The following is a 20,227-nucleotide window of genomic DNA, read 5'->3' as shown; positions in this document are numbered from 1 at the left end:
TTACCAATTTTTGTGCTCCATTTCAGACTTACTTTTATTTACTTATTTGCCTATGTAAGCAATATGCCTGCCTGTCTCACCTTTTTTTTTTCCCAAAGTGGCAACATACAGAATCCATATGGTTTTGTATTTGTTTTACACTATTTTAGAAATCCTTTCTCATCAGTGCATTCATTTTAACTGCTGCAATGCTGAAATACTTTTCATGGCATGGATGTACATTATGGATGGTTGATATTTAATTTCTATGAAGTCCCCCTGAGATCTTTGTACACGTTTTAGTGTACAATGCAAGTCTTTCAGTGGGAAAGTTATTAGAAGTGGAATTGTTTAGTTAAAGGTAGAAACACTGAAATCTTTTGATAGGTTTTACAAAATTTCCCTTCAAATAAGCTGGACCAATCTACACTGTTACAAAAAAGTTTGAAAGTGTCTACTTTCCCACATTCTTACCAAGTGTATTAACATATTTTTTGAACTTTGAGAATCAGGTGGAAAATAACTCATTGTCATTTGATTTGCATAATGGAAGGGCTTTCAAATTTATTTTCAGCCAAGTATTGTCTATACAGTTTTTTTCTTTAGTTCATGTTTATGAAACCTTCTAATCTCTTTTACTCTGTAGTTTCGTTAGTTTCGGACCAAAAGCACTATTCAAGTGTGCTGATGTGAGATTACAGCCAAAGGGGTATTGTTGAACCCAAAGACCAGAATTAAAAACAGAAACCGACTTATAATGCTTTTTAATGTTCGAGCCTTTTAAAATCTATATGGGAACATGGTGTAGGACATCATATAGGTAACTAAATTACACACGCATTTGTTATCTTCCTCAGTTCCCTTCTGATTAGGACGCTTCAGAACCCGTGGGGAGGAAGCAGCCTCAACTCCAGCATGTTCGGCCACGCAGCGGGCATTAATCTGGATCAGAACAGTCCAGTCATTATTTGGCAAGGTGTTCATCCTCTCTGCACCTCATCTGTAAATTGAGGGTATTCCATTAAAGACAATTGCTACGGTCCCTTGCTGTTCTTAATTCTACACTGCCACAGCGTTATTTAATTGTCGGCTGGAGAAGAGGCTATTACTGCTGACAGAGCTGTGGGAAGACGGCGGAACTTGCCACAGACAGAGACTTGTCCCAAATGGGAAATAAAAGTGGGAAGCGTGTCAAAACCTAAACGGGATGCCGCGCTACAGCTCTGTGGTCCCTTCGACCAGCTGCTTAGAGCTTCTGTTTTCTCAGTCTATACATAAGAGATGGAATTATTTAGCCAGCTGGGAGGGCGGTGGCGTGATCTAACAATACGGCTTCCAACAACCCCACGTTAATGTGTTTTCGGTTTGCCTTGAAATCTGGAAGAAACGCGCTTGAACCGCAGCAGGTGAATTTGACGCGGCTAGTCTCCGAGCTGGAAAAGCGGTGCCTGAACACAGGGCGGGCGCCCACCGCCTGGGTGCGTGGGTGCCGGAGCCATTAAAGACCAACCAGCTGTCCCGATTTCCCCGCACCCTCTGTGCCCGGGGGTGGGAACCGCGCGGCGCCGGCGGCGGCGGCGGCGGCGGCGGGACGCAACACCAGGCGGGGCAGGGGGCTGCCGCCTCTAATTCCCGGCCAGTACCCGGAAGAGGGACCCCTACGCTGCGGCTTGTCCCCGCGCCACTTGGCAAGAACGTGCCGTGCGTGGCAGCGCGGCGCCCTGGTGTGTAAAAGCAGAAGCAGACAACGAGTGGCTGGTGACCAGTCAGGGAATGTGAAGTTCACGCTACGAATCGGGCCGGAAGAGAAGGAGGAGAGCGGGGCGGGGACAGGGACCCTCTAGGGGAAACCCCCGGCCACGGTTGGGGTGGGGTGAGCCGGGTCTCGCCCTGGTCGCCTCCCCCGCGCGCGACTCTGTGTGCCGGGTGCGACGGCACGGGAAGGCGGCCTGGGCCAGCCCTCGCCCCGCCGCCCCGGCTAGAGTCAGGAAATGGAGCTTGTCTCTGAATGGTTAGTCCGCGCTTTAGCAAAGCGCACGGAAAGCAAAATGAAGAGCAGAGGGTCGGCGCGGAGCAGTGGCCAGGGCAGTAGTCAGGGGCAGCACCGCCGGACCGCTCCACCGCGGCCCCGCCCCGGCTCGGCCCTCGGCCTCCACCGCCCCTTCCCCGCCCTCACTTCCGACCCTCCGAGGCTTCCTACCCGGCAGGGGGCGAAGGTGGCGGCTCGGGCGGCAGTATGGAGCGGCGGGGAAGGGTCAAAGGCGGTGGCGGAGCTAGCTGGAACCCCGCCGACTGCCACACCCCCTCCCGCTGCTCCGTCGCTGGGTCTCCCACCCGCCCGCAGCCCCTCCTCCTTTGTGCGGTGGGCGCTGTTGCCCGGGCGACGGCGCCGCCCCGCCCAGGCCCCGCCCTCCGCGGCTCCCTGGCCTTGGTCTCCGCGTGGCTGCCCGCCCAGCCGCAGGCCGCAGGAGCTGCCGCTGCAGCCGGATGCGGGGCGGGATTCACGGGGCCATCGCAGGGAGCAAAGCTCGGCTCTCCGCGTCTTTGCTTTCGCCCGCCCTGGCCTCCTCGCCGCGTCGGTCCGCTGGTCGGGTCCGGCTGACCAGTTCGCCCTCCGGCTCCGAACCGAGGTTCCACGGCAGCCACAGGGACCCGCCCACCAGACCCAGCCAGGGGCCGCCCGTCTGCCTGTTTGGATCCTGCGGTTGATGACACCTGGCAGAAGGCTACCATGGAGGGGGATGGTTCAGACTCGCTGGTGAGTGTGGGAGAGGGACGGCCGCCTAACGCCTCGGTGGCGGCGCGCCGGGTCCCCTGGGTTTCTCTTTCCCCTCTGCCCTGAGCCGTGAGGGACCCTCTCCCCTCGGAGGAGCTAGGGCGGACGTGTGGTGGCCCCGCTTTCTCTTCGCCTTTCCCGCCCCGGGCAGGGTTCCGCAGCCCGGGGCACCCCCTTTCTGCCCCTCAGTGGGGACGGTCGGACTCGGGGTCACCGGGACCCGGAAGAGTGCGCCACTTCTGTGCGGTGATGGCTCACCTGAGAACCTCGGGGAGTTTGGGCGGGGCTCTTTAATGGTATTCAGATTGTAGAATTAATTCGCTTTAGGGAGTCGGGTGCCCGTCAAGGCCCGGGGCGCGTGTCCCGCGCGTGTCCCGCCTTCCTTTGTCTGGGAGCGCGGTGGCGCCGGCTCTCCAGTCCCCCTCGGACCCTCGCGGGCCTGGCCCGCAGTCGCCTCGAGCAATGGCTCCTCCCCGCTTTTGCCTGCTCTCGGGAGGCGGGCTTACTCCAGAAGCTGTCGGGGTACAAGTGTTTTTGTTTCAAGGGGTCGGATATGCAATTCTTTACAACTTGCTAGTTTCCCGTCGAACCTCATTTATTTTGAAATAGCTTAATTGGGGGAGCCAGCACATCACATTTCTCTTAATCAGATTGTTTCCTCTCAGTGAATGTAAAATGAGCACTAAATTTTTCTTTTGCGTAAGAATTGCTTTATATCCATTGTGATTAGAAAGCTTATGCACTGCTCTGTGTACAAGAAAAGTGGAAATGATTTTAGATCTTTCAGTGGGAAGTAAACCTCTCATAAAATGGGGCGTGAGAGCCTGTTTTGAACATTCAGGACAATAATTTCCTTTTGAATCAGATGTCAAATTCTTTACGAAATGAGAGAGGATATGAATATTCTGTATTCTTTGATGTGAATTGTGAGGTGTGGATATCCTCCAAATTTACTAAAACTATGACGTGATGTGGGCTTTTTTTAAACATTTGTGTGATGCATCAAGAAACGCTGCATCACAAGACCCATTGACAGTGATAAAGCCAGTTGGCTGAAGTGCTATTGTCAGGGATTATTAAAGCACTTGGTGTCGTTTTAAGGGGAATACTCGCATGCATTTTTATTTAACTAAAACAAGTGAATTAATTCAGTTTTAATTTTCTGTGTGTTTCCAGTAGTTGAAATGATTGTACGGGGTTATGAGTACTTTAAAATTATACCATCATTAAAATTGCAGGAATGCTAAATATAGATTCATAGCACCTAAAGTTTGGGATCCGTGGGGAAAAACTACACAGGCAAAGGATGGGAAAACTGGTATGAGGTCATCAGACCTTTTTAGTTGTGATGAGTCTAAATGTTTCTCACTGAAAATGTTGCAAGCCTGTAGTATCGAGAGAGCGCTTATAATGGTTCCTTCTAATCCCCTATACCCTTTTAGTATTCATAAAGTGCTTTTAAGATAACTGCTTTGATATGCAGCCTGAGAACCTCTTACCTACATTACAGTTGCAGCACATGGAAAATGGTCACATTTAATGTAGAAAGTTGCTGATAATTCAGCTTGTAAATAGATTTCAAGTAGAGTTCCATGAACATAATGGCTAACCCAGTTTTTACCAGCTCTTGTTACTTGCCAGTTACAGAGCTAATGTGCTAAATAGGAATAATCCTATTCTTAGTGCTATATACTTAATTTTTATTGCAGTAATCTACTTTCAGGATTTCATTGAATTCCTAAATCAGTTAATTAATAATGATTTGAATAACTTAATAATTATTGATGAAATATTATGGTCCCCTAATACTTTATGCTAATTTTTCTCATACTTCAGGTTTTCTCTTTTTTTTTTTCTTTAACCATTTCATGTCCCTTCACCACTAGGCATTGGATGATGAGGGGGACATAATTAATGGTATAGACTTTCATAGCCAAAACGAAACTTCAGACTTTAAAAAAATCTGTTTAATTCTTTTTTGAAAGGTAAACACATGTACTTATACAAGAGGTATAAGCATGTTAATGTATTTACACACTAAAAGGCTTTGATTCTGATTTCTTTTTCTCAACTTAAGGTTACCATTAAGAATATCGAAAGAGAGCTCATTTGCCCGGCATGCAAGGAGCTGTTTACCCACCCATTGATTCTCCCTTGTCAACATAGTATCTGTCATAAATGTGTAAAAGAACTCTTACTGATGCTTGATGATTCATTCAATGACGTGGGATCAGACAACTCCAATCAGAGCAGTCCTCGACTTCGGCTTCCTTCCCCTAGCATGGATAAAATTGACAGAATTAGCAGACCAGGTATGTGGTAGAACCTGGGGTGGTGGAGTTTGGTTATATGTTCAGTGATAATTGTGGAAGGGAAAGTATTTTCGTTGTTTTGGGGGTTAATCATTCCAGGTGAATAAGTTAAAACTATAGTTAGAAAAGAATCCCTCTCTCTTTTAAAATGAACTTTTAAAACGTCAAAATGAACTTTTATTGTCTTTTGGTATGCATTTAAAATGGATATTGGATATTGAACACGAATTTTGTATTAAACCCATTATTAACTGTGCCTGTATTTTAGGGGGTGTTCTGACCCTGTGAAGTCCTTTATATGAGGAATGAAATAATGGACTACTGAAGTACTTACTAGGGAACCATCTATGTATGGTAATAGGTAAATAAATATGCAGAATTAAGGGATGAGACTACGTAATGCCCAGTTCTAGAAGACTTTTTAGAGGAATGTTATTTGGTATCATTTTATTCCATTTTATTCTTCAACCATTTTTTAATCCAAATTTTAAAATAAGGATTTTGAACATCAGCTAAACAGTAGTGGAATTCTGTAGTAGTATGTAGAAGTAGATCTAATTAGATGTATAGCACATGTACTATACCATTATTTATTTTTTTAAAAATAAATTTGTTTATTTTTAAAAATAAATTTATTTATTTTTTAAAATAAATTTATTTATTTTTAGAAATAAATTTATTTTTTTAAAAATAAATTTATTTATTTTTTTAAAAATAAATTTATTTATTTTTGGCTGCGTCGGGTCTTCATTGCTGCGCGCAGGCTTTCTCTATTTGCAGTGAGCAGGGGCTACTCTTCATTGCAGTGCGTGGGCTTCTCATTGCGGTGGCTTCTCGTTGTGGAGCTTGGGCTCTAGGCACACGGACTTCAGTAGTTATGGTGCGCAAGCTCAGTAGTTGTGGCTCACGGGCTCTAGAGCGCTGGCTCAGTAGTTGTGGCACACAGGCTTAGTTGCTTCTGTGGCATGTGAGATCTTCCCAGACCAGGGCTCGAACCCGTGTCCCCTGCATTGGCAGGCGGATTCTTAACCACTGCGGCACCAGGGAAGTCCTATACTATTATTATATAGCCGGTGTTTAAATTTTTTCCTCTTGGGATGATGTTTCTTTCTTCTGAACATCTATTGCAGAATTAATGTAGATCAAAATTAATTTAAAATCATTGGGAACAGGGCCACTGGGAAGTTAAGGGCCAAAATCAGCAGTAAGGGTCAAGGGGAGGCAGAGGTTTGGGTAGAAATACCACAGCATCATGTTCAGCACTTCCTTCCTATGGAGGAGAGTCCTCGAGTGGCCATGAGCACCAGACTTCAGGGCTTCAGCTCTGCCCAGTTTGGGCTTTGAGGTTTTCAGTTTAATCCTTTTGTCCACTCTGTCCATTTCTCCCTCCTTAGTATAGGAGTAACTTTTTAATACTGTAGAAAAAACCCTTTTTTTTTAAGTCAGAGAAGGATCTTTTTCTCCTCATTTGCATTTTAGAGAATGTCATCTTTTTTGGTCCATGCTGGGATATGGAGTCTCCTTGAGCAATATTTGTGTCTATGTGCTCCATCAGAGACTGGATAAGAGGAGATTTATTCTAAGAGTGGTATTATGGTATTTTAAAAACATGATTTTTTAAAAAATGGTAATCACCAATTCCTTGGAGGATATTTTACACACATAAAAATTATATGTATATACAAAAAAGGGAGCATTAGGTAACTGCGGGAGTGCAGGATGTATGAGGTTGGAGAGGGTCATGCTCTTTGTGAAGTCATCACTTTTATGTTTTCATCCCTGTTAGGAAACTGGCATACTGAGGAGGGGAGGAAAGACAGTGATAGCTTGAAATCATTCTACCAGATAAAAATTCATATTCTGTTGGTAGATCCTCATTGGATAATTAGGGACCCTGGCTTGATTGACCAACAAGATTCAGTTTTTGTATATTAATATTCAGCACAGACCATTAAATAAAATTCTAGTTAAATACTAGTATTTCTACTGATCATTAGATTGAGGTCACATGTGTATTTCATGAAATTCTGTGTTTTATATAGGCTTTGAATCTTAAGATTTGGTTAGTTTTTTTGTGATCGATATAAAGTATGAATGAAATATAGATGAAAAATAGTTAACTGTTTCTGTTTTCAGGAACTTACCTAGCACAGTAGTTGGTAGATGTTTAATAAATATGTGTTGAGTGGATGTTGAATGACAAACGTTTGCTATAAGATTTGTACAGAGCATGCCATGATGGCTTATATTTATCGATGATGGCATTTTTTCCAGAACAAAAGATCAGAAATAGATTTACCGAGATGTTCCTCCCTCTTCTTTAGGAAGAACCCTGTTAAGCTGTATTATGTCCTCATGGGGGGCAAGTTAGAAAGCTTCTCTGTGGAGATCAATTATAGGAAATAAGAATATTTAACTTGGTGAAGGGATGACTGCAGAATATGATGGCTGCCTTGTGGAAGAGTAGTAGTACTCTGGGTATCTTCACAGCAAAAATTCCAGATCTGTCCAGTACACTAGCCACATATGGCTGTTGAGTGCTTGAAACACATTAGTCTGAATTGAGATGTGCACTTGTACCTCTTAGAGTGAAAAAGTGAATATAAAATATCTCTAATAATTTTATATTATATTTTAAAATGATAGTTTTTGGATATATTGTGTTAAATATGTATTACTAAAATTAATTTCACTTATTTTTACTTTTTTGTGGCTACTGGAAAATGTAAAATGACGTATGTGGCTTACACTTACACACATATTCCTTTCAAATAGCATTGCATGGGTCATTTGACAGATCTTAAAATAGAAGGATGCCTTGAAAGGAGAGTAAGATTTGTGTGTATAACACTAGCATGTTAAATTGTGTAGAAATAAAAGAGCTATATAACTGTTCACTTTTGGTCATATATATGCAAGCTTTTCTCCCATTCTGTATTACCTGTTGTCATTAAGATACAATCATTGTTAGTAATGTTTACTTACTGTGTTGATTTAGATCACTTAAGAAAACCAAAAAAAAGATGCTTGATTTTTACCTTATATATTCAACAGTTTCCAGAAGTATGATTGTTTAAAAATACAAATCTATAGGATAAAGTATAGGTCTCTTAAGTGATGCACCAACAGTGATTAATTCTGAACTGTGATAGGATAAGCTTGATGACTGTTTTACATTGGTGGCTTTATATAAATACCATGTGTACCAGGAAAAACCTTTTTTTTTACTGTTAATTCAATAATTGTATTATGTGTAGGACACAGTTACTGCTTTATCTTTTGTTAACAGGTTGTGAATCTTCTCTTTGAAATTAAATTCTAAATCCAGCTTTCTGTTCATTGTTCACAGCATCACAACGGAGATCTTTGGGGTGGAGAGGTAGAAAATGCTTTATTGCTTGTGTGGCCGCAGGCAGTATAGTGTTAGATTTAAATCAAATAACTTTATATAGATAAAGTTTTTTTTAAAAATAAACATCAGTGGTCAAGTCTTCAAAATCATGTAGAAAGTGAACAAATTTGGCTGGCATGACTTAAAGGTCAACAGGACTAAATTTCCAAGCAATTTCTGATGTTTTATAATGGAGCTCTGATTATTAGTGCTTGCATTTTGCCATGTACACACACACACACACACACACACACATATCCATCATGATGGGATATTTTTAAAGAAAATGACATCCCCTTGTTTTTTTTTAATGTTACCTTAAAAATGCTTTACATTTACTTAGTGGAACAAAGCTTACGTTAACAGCCATATTACCCTTTGGGAGGTTAAATAAGCCAGTACTTTCTTCTGTATTTAAAAATTTACTTAAAGGTATTGATAATTTTTGTAGTTAATACCATAATCTTTGCTTGTTTGTGCATATGGTGTATTTTTTGTTTTTATTTTAAGGTATTTGGGATCAGAGTTTTAACAGTCAGGTCTCACTTGTGGGTAAATAATGTACATTGCTTTTGTGTGAAAGGTGGGCCAACCCATTTTATTAAAATAATTTTTTTTTTTTTTACTCCAGTTGACCTTTAAAGTAAAATTGGCTACTTTTTTTCAGGAATGCTGGTGATACCTTAAATTTTAGTGGAGAAAATAAATACCTGAAATGTATCCCTTTTCTGGTTTCCTCACCTTCTTCTACATGCCTCGATTTTAAAATCTTACAGCCACTTCTAGAAGCCACATGTAATCCATTCTCTTACAGGCTTTAGTGAGTCCCTGAGAATTTTAAGTGTTGAAATTTAATAATTAGGAGGAAAGATAGGAACAGTTTGCTTAAAAAATTACCTTGTTACCTACTTTTGATTCAGAGGGTAGTCGAGAAAAAGTTTTTGCAGTTTGAAAATGCTAATACTCAAAGGGTAAATGTAACTCATAGGCATCAGATGGTCAGAATGTGGAAGCATTAAGGTGGAAGCATAAGGCATCAGCCCAATGCACAACACCAGGAAGCCCAACATGAGGGTCCAGCATGAGGAAAAATAGTCTACTTAACGTGTCCAGGTGGTAACAGTGGGGAAGTTGTTTGCAGCCAGGATATGGGAGAAGTTGCAGCTGGCACAGGTTTGGAACCTGTTAGGAATTGACTCTCTTTGTTTTGAAATACTTTATTATTCTCTTTGATCATTTAAACGGTAAAACATATGATGGAAAGCTGACTTTTTGGGGGGGATTTGCTATAAACGAGTTTGAAATTTTTTTGGCGTCTTCATTTTATAATTGTGTCATGGTTTATGCTTAACTAGTTTAATCTGTCTTTGAAGTTAAAGGTATGGGGGAAAGAATTGATTCTGTGAGGTGGCAGTGTTCAGATAATTAGCAACTATTATTGACCCCGCAAATGGAGTTTGACATAGAAAACTGCATTGCTTGGCCTATGTTGCTTCTTTACCTTTCTAAGACATCATTACTTTTTTCCCCCATTATATCATGCTACTGGGTAGTACTGTCCCATAGACCTTTCTATAATCATAGAAATGTTTGACCCTGCACCATACAAGATGGTAGCCACTAGCCATATGTGGCTCTTGAGAATTTTAAATGTGGGTACTACAACTAAGGAAATGAATTTTAAATTAAATTTTAATTCAATTTAAATAGCCACATTTGGCTAATGTTTACTATATTAGCAGAGTTATAGAGAAATATTGATTCTGTTATGTTTTATTCTTAGTTCTACCTTCTTGATTTTTTTCCATCCAGCTTACTTCCCAGAGTAGCCTTAGATCTGTCCTGTTTTCTCTATTGCCCTGAATATATATTCTGTTGATTGTTTTTATGAAAACAATGGTAGAAGTTAAGGCAGATGAAACAAAAGCTCTTTAGCAGATATAGTGATTTAATATTTTGTCTGATATAAGAAGTTCAGTGTGATGCTTTACACTTGTTTTTATTATAAAAACAAGTTAAAAGAGGTTTACAGAAAAGGGATAAAACTTTTTTTCTGAAATTTCTGAACATGAGGCCAAAATCTGGGTGTCACCAGTGTATAGTGTTAAAGTGTGATTTTACTGGCATAATTTACTTTTGTTTTTCCCCGTTACTTAATTGATCACAATCTTCTATTCATAAAACCAATAATTCATTTGTTTAAAAACATTGACTGTTGAGATTAGTTATCCATTTTAATTTCTATCACCTAGTTCATGTGTGGAAGCATGCAATTAAATATGAATTTCCATTTGTTTAAACTTGACCACTGTACTATATCACTTCCAGAATTATTTGGCTTGTTTTTTCACTAAACAAAATTTTCATTGGCATGTGTTTTAAAAGTAGCTCTGCTGCTTATTTTATTATGTGCCTGCTGTGCTGTGAAATATCTTGTACTGTATTGCATGTTTTTAGAATTATTACAAGAGTATATTTTATGTAGGATTTTCAAGTTTTTATGGGGCAGCTTTTTTTGTATGCTTTTTTGGGTATATTTTAAAATGTGAAGGTTAAAAATATCTTTAAATATTTTGAAAATATTTAAAATTTAAAATAGTGCAGCTGCATGTTTGTTGCATAAGTAGCTTTGGGGGCCTAATGCCACTTTGCATGGTGTAAAGTCTCTTCAAATGAATAATATCGTGGGCTGATCACTAAATTTTACCTGTAGTGATTTATGTAGTGATATGCCAGACATCTTTTAAGACAGTCTTCAGGGATGATAGTAGTGTTGCCAAGGCAATATTAATATAGCTGTTTAGAGACCTTTTCTAAATGTTGTATACTAAGTTTAACCATTCACTTTTGGTACTGGATACATAGTAGTATGAAAGAAGGCTGTAGGTTAAAAAGTTTGTGTTTATATTTAGGAAGTTATTTTGTGGGCAACCAAGGCTACATACTCAAATTTATACAGAAGAGGAGGGAACATGATAGGCATACACCTGTGTTAAACAGACCACCCCAGATTCTTGTGAACCTGTGGGTAAGGACTGTCATGCCTTGGTTTCTTGATTTGTTAAAATCAGGATAATACTGAAGAAGAGTGTGATGTTTAAGGTCATTCATTGTATTATTTTTATATTGTAAAGTTATCTGTAATTTTTTTGGTGTATCTTCTGGCTTACTGAATTAAATAATCTTAATGATTCTTTTTTTCAGGTCGTAAGAAGATATTAAATGGTTGGTTCCTCTTAAAGTCACTAGATTCTAGATCTATGAATGAGCTTTTTACTCTTTTATAGATTGCACTCAATTAACTAATGATTTTGCCTACTGAATTTTCTAGATAAAACAATACTACAGTGGGATACCCTCTCTTGCGGTGGTTCTTAACAGTTTTGTGGTCACGTATTCTTTTGAGAACCTGATAAAAGCTATGGGTTGTTTAACCAGAAAATATGTATGGATACATACATGCAAAATTTTGCATATAATTTCAAATAGTTTACCAAACTATTTGAATCTTCCTGGAGTCAGTCGATGGACCCTGGCTGGGTTAAGGACTCTTGCTCTTTTATGTATAAACTCAGTTCCTATCAATGAGCCAAGGCTGTGTTCATTTAAATGCAAGCCAAATTCCTTTGGGAATGATATATGAAATTATCTATAAATGTTAATTGTATAATTTCAAAAGATCTTGACCCTGTGTAGTATTGTATTATATGTTTTGTCCACATATCTGTTTGATTTAATGTGGTTTTTATATGGGATTTATTATAGAATAATTTCATTCCTTTTTAATTTGATCACTGTTTAATAACTTGGGCTTATCTTTTGTATGCCAAGGAAAAGCCATTTTAAAAAAAGCATTTTCAGTACATAAATTGATTTATATGGAGCCACTTTGAGTATTATGTTTCTGCAATATATTTGTAGATATGTATCTTTCCAAAACATGACTCCTTAGTTTTCATTCTATCCATTTTCCTACTGATGTAACTAAACAAGGACTTAACTAATTACACAGGCTGGAAGCGCAATTCATTGACCCCTAGGACAACTACTTTTCCTTGTCCTGGCTGTGAACATGATGTGGATCTTGGAGAACGGGGAATCAACGGTCTGTTTCGAAATTTCACTTTGGAAACTATTGTTGAAAGGTATCGTCAGGCAGCCAGGGCAGCCACAGCCATTATGTGTGACCTTTGTAAACCACCACCTCAAGAATCCACAAAAAGTTGCATGGACTGTAGTGCAAGCTACTGCAATGAATGCTTCAAAATTTATCATCCTTGGGGTACTGTAAAAGCGCAGCATGAGTATGTGGGCCCAACTACGAATTTTAGACCCAAGGTAAGTGAAGTTTCTATTAAGTTAGAGTATTAAACTTAATATGATAAGATAAATTGTAACAAGTCTAGAACCTGACAGTAAGAAGGGAAATAACTTTACAAGCTGGAACAAGGAATTAAGGCCTAGTAGTTGGAGTTATTTAGTATGTTGCTAAACATCCCCAGAGCTTAGAAGGCAATATTATGGTTCACTCTATTACAATACATTGTGATACAATACAATATATGAATGTTTGTAATGATAACTGCGTAAGAGAGGAAAGGTGATGTCAGATATACTCTCTAAGATTGAAATGGTTAAAGTTAAAAAGCTTTTGTGCTTTAATATGATAAATCCATAATTGTCTAAAAGATGTGATTGGGAAACATTCTGACATTTTTGGTTACCTAAAATTGTATTATGAATAAATAAGAGTAACTTCAGCCTAATAGTTTGAAGCTTATGATATAATGGTTATATAGTATTTGAAGTGGAATTTGCATTTCTTAAATATTCTGGGTAATTTCTATAGTAACGTACAGAAGAACTTTATGAATGAATGAAGTTATAGATGAAACAAAATAGTGAATAGTGTAATTCACTATAGTCAAATTCTAAAGCGGTGTCTCATCCTATAGAATATTTGCCTTATAATTTTGAGTTCTTGCATTCCTTGCAGAAAGCCTGACTTTATATTCTATTTTAAATGTAATGGCTTTGAGAATGTAGGAACCTGGACATGCTTAGAAATTTGAAATCTTTTCCAGTTTTTCTCCTGGAGCTACACATTGGTATTAGGACTTTTTATAATGGAATTAAAAAAAAATTTCTCTAAGTTATCAGACCAGTTGTAGTTGCTTAAAATCTAATCTTTTGGAATAATGGGCAGCTTTTTGATTTCCATTAACACACTAGTTTAAAAGAATCCTCCTTCTTTTCCAAATGAAAACAGCTATATTATGTAAAAATTCAGTGTAACTATGATGATAGTTTACAGAGTAAACAAAAAGGTAGAAACTTAAATCAGGAGAACACAGTTCTAAATTTGGTCAATGTGTGTGCAATCAATATGTAAAAGCAAACATCTGGAAGCTTATAAAGTGTTCCAAGACTCTCTTAGTAACAGATTTCTTGTGAGGATAATGAGGCTATGGGTCCTCATAAGTTATTTGTTATGATACCTTAAAAAATATTGATCATGATCATTAAGAATTTACCTAGTCATTATGATCAGTGGACCTTTCTAGCTTGTTTAAGCATTTCACTTAAGTCTTATAGGAAGTAAATTTTTCCCTTCTTATCACCAAGTTTAGAGGAAATAACACATAATTAATTGACCATTTGAACCCTCAAACTGAAAAACAGTAATTCTAATGTAGAGAATTCTCATGTAATGTACCAAATGCTTTTATTTCTTTTTACACTTTCGTTACTTTAAATGGCTTTATTTAGTGATATCATAAAGCAAATCTTTGTGTTTTGGGACTTTATCCAATTACTTGAAATCTTTTGAGTGCCATGTAAGCTATGAAGACCCTTAATCCCACTTTTATTCTTTATTCAATAGATTTTAATGTGCCCAGAACATGAAACGGAGAGAATAAATATGTACTGTGAATTATGTAGGAGGCCAGTTTGTCATCTCTGTAAGTTGGGTGGTAATCATTCCAACCACCGTGTAACCACTATGAGCAGTGCCTACAAAACCTTAAAGGTAGAACTTATTTTTAGAACTAAATTTTGATCCTTTATAACTTTAGAACTTTAACTTTTTCTGTATAAAATCATATTGTGCATATTGTGTGGTCTGTTTTACTGAAATGAGTTAATAATCTAAAGTGTTACTTAATGATCTATTAATATTAGGTTGTTAGTATTTCTGACCAGGGAACTCTTTGTCCTACTGATATCTAGTTCTGAGGAAAGAGAGGGATGAAGGACACTTCATTATGATCCATCCCTACATGAGCCCAATGCCACGACATTGAGTGTGGTTATGGGAGTGACACACTTTGAAGGGTAGTAGCTGTTTTAAGACACTTGATTCTTATTGCTGCCAATAGAATTAGTATAAACATTTTTGTTTATTCTGGTGGGTTCCAGCTAAAACTATTTACTGTCTGTTAACCTTATACATGGCCCTTTTAAAACTTTCAAATTTGATAATCTACAGCCAAGTAGGCAGTGGTATAATGCTATTTTTTTTGTTTCATTCTTTTTTCCTTTTTAAAAGGGAATCAATTCATTTATAAATCTACTACCCATTTAAATTTTTGATTCCTTTAACAATATGTGTATGCATTTTTTGACCTGTATCTATTTTGCATCTATACATACAGTTTCATATTTTGTATTTTGTATGTCTGACATGCTCAGTCCTCCCTCTACATTGAACACATGGGTTACAAGTATTGTTGTTTTATTGTCTGTCCTCATTTACTAATTCTGTTATCTGTGTCATTACTAGGTCAATTTTGACTGATTTTTCTTATCATTATGAGTTGTATTCCCCTCCTCCTTTGCAAGCCTGCCAACTTTTGATTGGCTGCCAGGTATTGTAAAGCTTACCTTGTTGGGCAGTGGATATTTTTATATTCCTAAAGATATTCTTGAGTTTTCTTCTGTTGTGTGATTAAGTTAGAACAATTTGTTCCTTTTTGGTCTTGCTGTTAAGCTTTGTTAGGACAGAGCAGCATTTTGTTCTAGGACTAATTTTATGTGATTATTGAAGTAAAGCCATTTGTTTACTCTTCCCAATGCCCTATGAATTTTGAGGGTTTTTTTTTTTTTTTTTTTTCAGTCTGGCTGGTGGGGAACAGGCACTATTTCCGGCATGTGTGAGCTCTGAAATTGTTCCTTCTAATTCTTCTGGGTGATACTTGCCCTGGCCTGTGGCAATTTCCTCACACATAAAAATTGATCAAAGCTCATATGAATAAGCAAGGAGGCTGCTTGGTAAATCTCTGGAGTTCTTTCTCTTTATGGCCACCTGTTCTTAGGTGTCATGTTTTATAAACTCTGGCCTCCCCAGACTCCCAGCTTCATCGCCTCATCTCACGGGAGATCCTGGGCCCCATTTGAGTTCTCTGCACCAGGCCTGGGAAGCCTTCTCCTGACAATAAGCTGAGAGCAATCATAGGCTCATCTTGTTTCCCATCCCTCAGGGGCACTGTTTTTTGTTTCTTGATGTCCAGTGTCTTGAGAGCTGTTTCATTTATTCTGTTAGGTTTTTTTAGTTATTTCAAGTGGGTGAGTAAATCCAGTCTCTGTTTCTCTGTTGTGCCTCACAGTGGCAATAACACTGTTTGCTAATTTTAACTTTGACACCTTTTTTGTTTGTTTCTTATTGGTTGGATATTATATAAGTTGTCCAAAATTTTTTTTTCTGTTACTTGGAATCAATATTTGACAATAGCATACACTTAAGTTATCCTTTGCCTTGTTGTTAATTTCTCCCATTTATGTTTCACACTTTTAAAAATGAGACTCCATAATGGATTTTTCGGTTTATTCACTTTTTAGTAAGAGTAAAATTATTCAGTTTTGCTGAAAGTAGCAAACAGATCTCCTTAGATCTTCCTTTTTACTTGTTTTAGATTTTAAGCCAGAGGCCTTCATGATCTAGGTGACATAATAATATCATTTTCATTTTTACTCACTTGAGTGTTGCAGGGAGAGAGCTCAAACTCTGCTGGGTGTTAGAATCACCTGGAACACTTGGTAAAACTATGGAAGCCAGGCCTGTACTACTTTAATGACCTTGGGCCTCTGTGTTCTTTATGGACACTCAGGAGACTGATGCACACCAGCATTTGAGAACCACTGCTCTAGAGGAAGCTTTGAGCAACTTTGGGGTCCTTGAGAATTTAGCCTCTGATCAGTTCCTAGAGAACTGGGGTCCTAATAGGACTAAAGGATTTAAACCTGCTTCTCACGTTAGATGAACTTCCTGGATAAAATGCCTAGTATCAGTGTCTGGTGCATATACTTTTTGGAGGATTATGAATAAATGGACCACTGATTCTTGGTTAAGACAAATCTAGTCTTAACACAGACTGCCTAAGTTTAAGGGGACTGAGAAGACTGGAGCCATCTCAGATAAAGGCTGTGGTTGGCCAGAGACTTGGTTTAAGCATCACAGCTCACTGGAACCACTTAGACCTTGGACGGTGTTTCTGAATTCTGTCCTCTATTCTTCTCTAGCCTATTTAGCACTCTTAACTTAAGCTGTTTCAGAACTAAGCCCTACTTCAGTTTAAATGGCCAAATTCCTTTCTTTGCTACTATAGCTAAAAAGAGTGCCAGCACTCATACCCCATAGGTCTGGTCCTAACATGGGCCTGACAGCGGTGGTATCGGAGGAACTATCATCTTCCTTGCAGCTTGGTGCTGAGGAAGCACCTCTCAGCCTGTGACATCATGGTTAATGTGTGGTGAGGAGGTTTCTAGTTCAGCTATTGACTATGTGATATTTGTACTCAGTGAGCTTTGGTTTCCTCATCTGTAAAATGCTGGATTAAAATGCAGGATTTTAATGTCTCTTCCTGTCCTTAACATCCTATGATTTCCTTCTTGGTCCCGTCGTGCTTTGAGTTCTCAGAAATCTTGTTCCTCTGCCTAACAGGTCTTTCCTCTGTCCCTCCAGTGAGCCATCAAGGAAACTCACTGGGTCTGATTGCTGGGTGTCCCAAAGAGTTAAAGATGGGCCATGCTGGAGACCTGTCACTTTGATTTCTGCATACGTTCTCTTACCCTGTAACATGGTCTAAGTAAAAAAAGAGGACGATGATATAAGAAGGAGACTCACTTCTTTAATTCCTAAGAGCTTTGCCCCTCTTCTTCCTAACTCTTTTCAACCCTTAGTCACCAGTTGTGAGCAAGAAATGTTCAGATCCTCCTGTCAGGGCTACAGCATGGGAAGTGTTTTCTGGATGTTCTTGTTCTTAGTCTCAGGATACATTGTCTCTTACTACTTTGTACCCCGTGGTGCGTCAGGGTATTATTGTTTGTTTTTAAATGTATTTCAGGTATATTAATGTTTTCTGGGCTACACTAGTGATCTCACCAAAATCTATGACATTATCTCTATGATAAACTATACCAGTTTCAAAATGACTACTTTATGAACAAACTATTCAATAAGCTCTTGAAGTTACCTATTTTTATAAATCTGTGTTTTCATTATTGTGTATTGTGTAATTGTTTAATGAACATCTAGGCTGGGGTGGACTATGAAGATTATTTTGGAAGGGTCTTTGTTGTTTTTCCTGTTGTGTGTGGGGTGTGTGTGTGTGAGAGTGAATTATAAAATCTGGTGGAAGACAACACTATTTGGATTGCTGCCCTTCCATTTACTTAGAAGCCTTGGGAGGAAGCATTCTGGGAGTGATGATGAGACAACAAAAATATGCCATTTGTGTATTCAGGAGTTTTTACTAATCTGAGCATCACTACCTTGTTCTTTTTTCTAACTGCTTCTAATCCCTCATGTATCTTTAGGCCTGTGTGCTCAAGGCCAGTGACTGTTTACCCTGGGTTAATAATGATAATCACCATTGTTGATTTTGCTGTCTGTTCATCATAGGCTAGAGAAGAGGGTACTGTGTTAAAAGAAATTCTGGAAGGCCTTTGTTACACTTCTATTTCTGTTTCTAATATATTCCAATAGGAAAAGCTTTCAAAAGATATTGATTACCTTATTGGCAAGGAGAGCCAGGTGAAGAGTCAGATTTCTGAACTAAACTTGTTAATGAAAGAAACGGAGGTAAGTGATAAGCTGGTTTGCATATTTTTCATTTATTCATTTAGACATTCATTTATTCATTCATAAAATCCAGAGGGTATTATTTGAGCTGGGAGTACAAAGTTGTGTTAGATTTCGCTCCTGCTTTTCTGGGACTAAGAAAACAAATGTAAAAAATAATGCTATGTGATCCGTGCTGATAGACGTTGTGAGTAAATGATATTGGAACACAGAGGAAAGAATGACATTCTTTATGTGGCAGTTAACGAGTTCTCCAAAGTAGCAATATACGGAAAATAATAGCTTTTATGATTATCTGTATCTTATAAAACTAACAGATTGCATTTGAAAAATGTACTATGTGTCGGTAGGACCAGGTTTATTTAAGTTTCCGGATACTCTGAAGTATATTCCTGTCACATATGTTCACCAAAAGACATGTATTAAGATGTTCTTAGCTGAATTATTTGTGATAGCCACAAAATGGAAAGTACTCAAATGTTCATCAACAGTGGAATATAAATAGCAGTGAAGGATGAATATCTACAACTATGTGCAACAATGTAGATAAGTCTGGCACTAATATTGAAAGGAAGATGCGAAATACAAAGGAGTACATGCTGGGTGTTTCCAAGACAGGTGAAACTAGACTGTGTTGTTCAGGATAGGAGAGGAGTTATTGAAGAGAGGGAGGATTAGTGCCTGGAAAGGTTATAAGGGTGGCTTCTGGGATACTGGTAATATTGTTCAATCTAGATGCTGGTTACATGGGTGTGGTTGCAAAGCCTCATTGATCCTTACACTTACATGTACATTTTCCTCTTTGCATATTATACTTCAGTAAAAAATTTTAAAAACTGATAGCACTTTAAAAATATAGTAAGAGAGGATAGAACTGGGTTATTTTAAAATTCCTAATAGTCTTCACTGATTTTGATCCCTATTTCTTTTCTCTATTTGAAATAAACTGAAGAGCCATTACCCTTGATCACTTTATGTTTTGTAATTAAATGTAAAAATATTCTGGCTAGTATGAGACTGTCATTTCTTACAAATTTTTTTCAAAAATGGGTTAAAATCATTGACAAATTATGTGAATTAGCACCATGTTACCAGTATTTTTGTTTTGAATTTTATTTCATTTATTTTTTTATACAGCAGATTCTTATTAGTCATCCATTTTATACACATCAGTGTATACATGTCAATCCAAATCTCCCAATTCATCACACCCCCACCCCCACCCACGGCTGCTTTCCCCCCTTTGTGTCCATACGTTTGTTCTCTACATGTGTCTCAACTTCTGCCCTACAAACAGGATCATCTGTACCATTTTTCTAGGTTAATGCATATATATATATGCGTTAATATATGATATTTGTTTTTCTCTTTCTGACTTACTTCACTCTGTATGACAGTCTCTAGATTCATCCACGTGTCTACAAATGACCCAATTTCGTTCCATTTCATGGCTGAGTAATATTCCACTGTATATATATGTACCACATCTTCTTTATCCATTCGTCTGTCGATGGGCATTTAGGTTGCTTCCATGACCTGGCTATTGTACATAGTGCTGCAGTGAACATTGGGGTGCATGTGTCTTTTTGAATTATGGTTTCCTCTGGGTATATGCCCAGTAGTGGGATTGCTGGGTCATATGGTAATTCTATTTTTAGTTTTTTAAGGAACCTCCATACCGTTCTCCA

The 20,227-nt window shown here is 38.6% G+C and overlaps 1 protein-coding gene across 1 annotated transcript in view; it reads left to right on the top strand.

Moving 5' to 3' along the window:
• Window positions 1-2,644: 2,644 nt before the first annotated feature.
• TRIM36 (tripartite motif containing 36) overlaps window positions 2,645-20,227 on the top strand; it is a 34,301-nt gene continuing 16,718 nt past the window's right edge. The window contains exons 1-5 of the mRNA XM_068534137.1: window positions 2,645-2,737; window positions 4,833-5,067; window positions 12,471-12,796; window positions 14,343-14,489; window positions 18,444-18,539. Coding sequence (XP_068390238.1) covers window positions 2,711-2,737; window positions 4,833-5,067; window positions 12,471-12,796; window positions 14,343-14,489; window positions 18,444-18,539 — 831 coding nt within the window. The 5' untranslated portion in view covers window positions 2,645-2,710. The remainder of the gene's footprint in view (window positions 2,738-4,832; window positions 5,068-12,470; window positions 12,797-14,342; window positions 14,490-18,443; window positions 18,540-20,227) is intronic.

This window comes from Eschrichtius robustus, chromosome 2 (genome assembly GCF_028021215.1).
Source record: "Eschrichtius robustus isolate mEscRob2 chromosome 2, mEscRob2.pri, whole genome shotgun sequence".
Taxonomy (NCBI): domain Eukaryota; kingdom Metazoa; phylum Chordata; class Mammalia; order Artiodactyla; family Eschrichtiidae; genus Eschrichtius; species Eschrichtius robustus.
The sequence above is the reverse complement of the archived record's forward strand: the minus strand, read 5'-3'. Positions and strand labels throughout refer to the sequence as shown.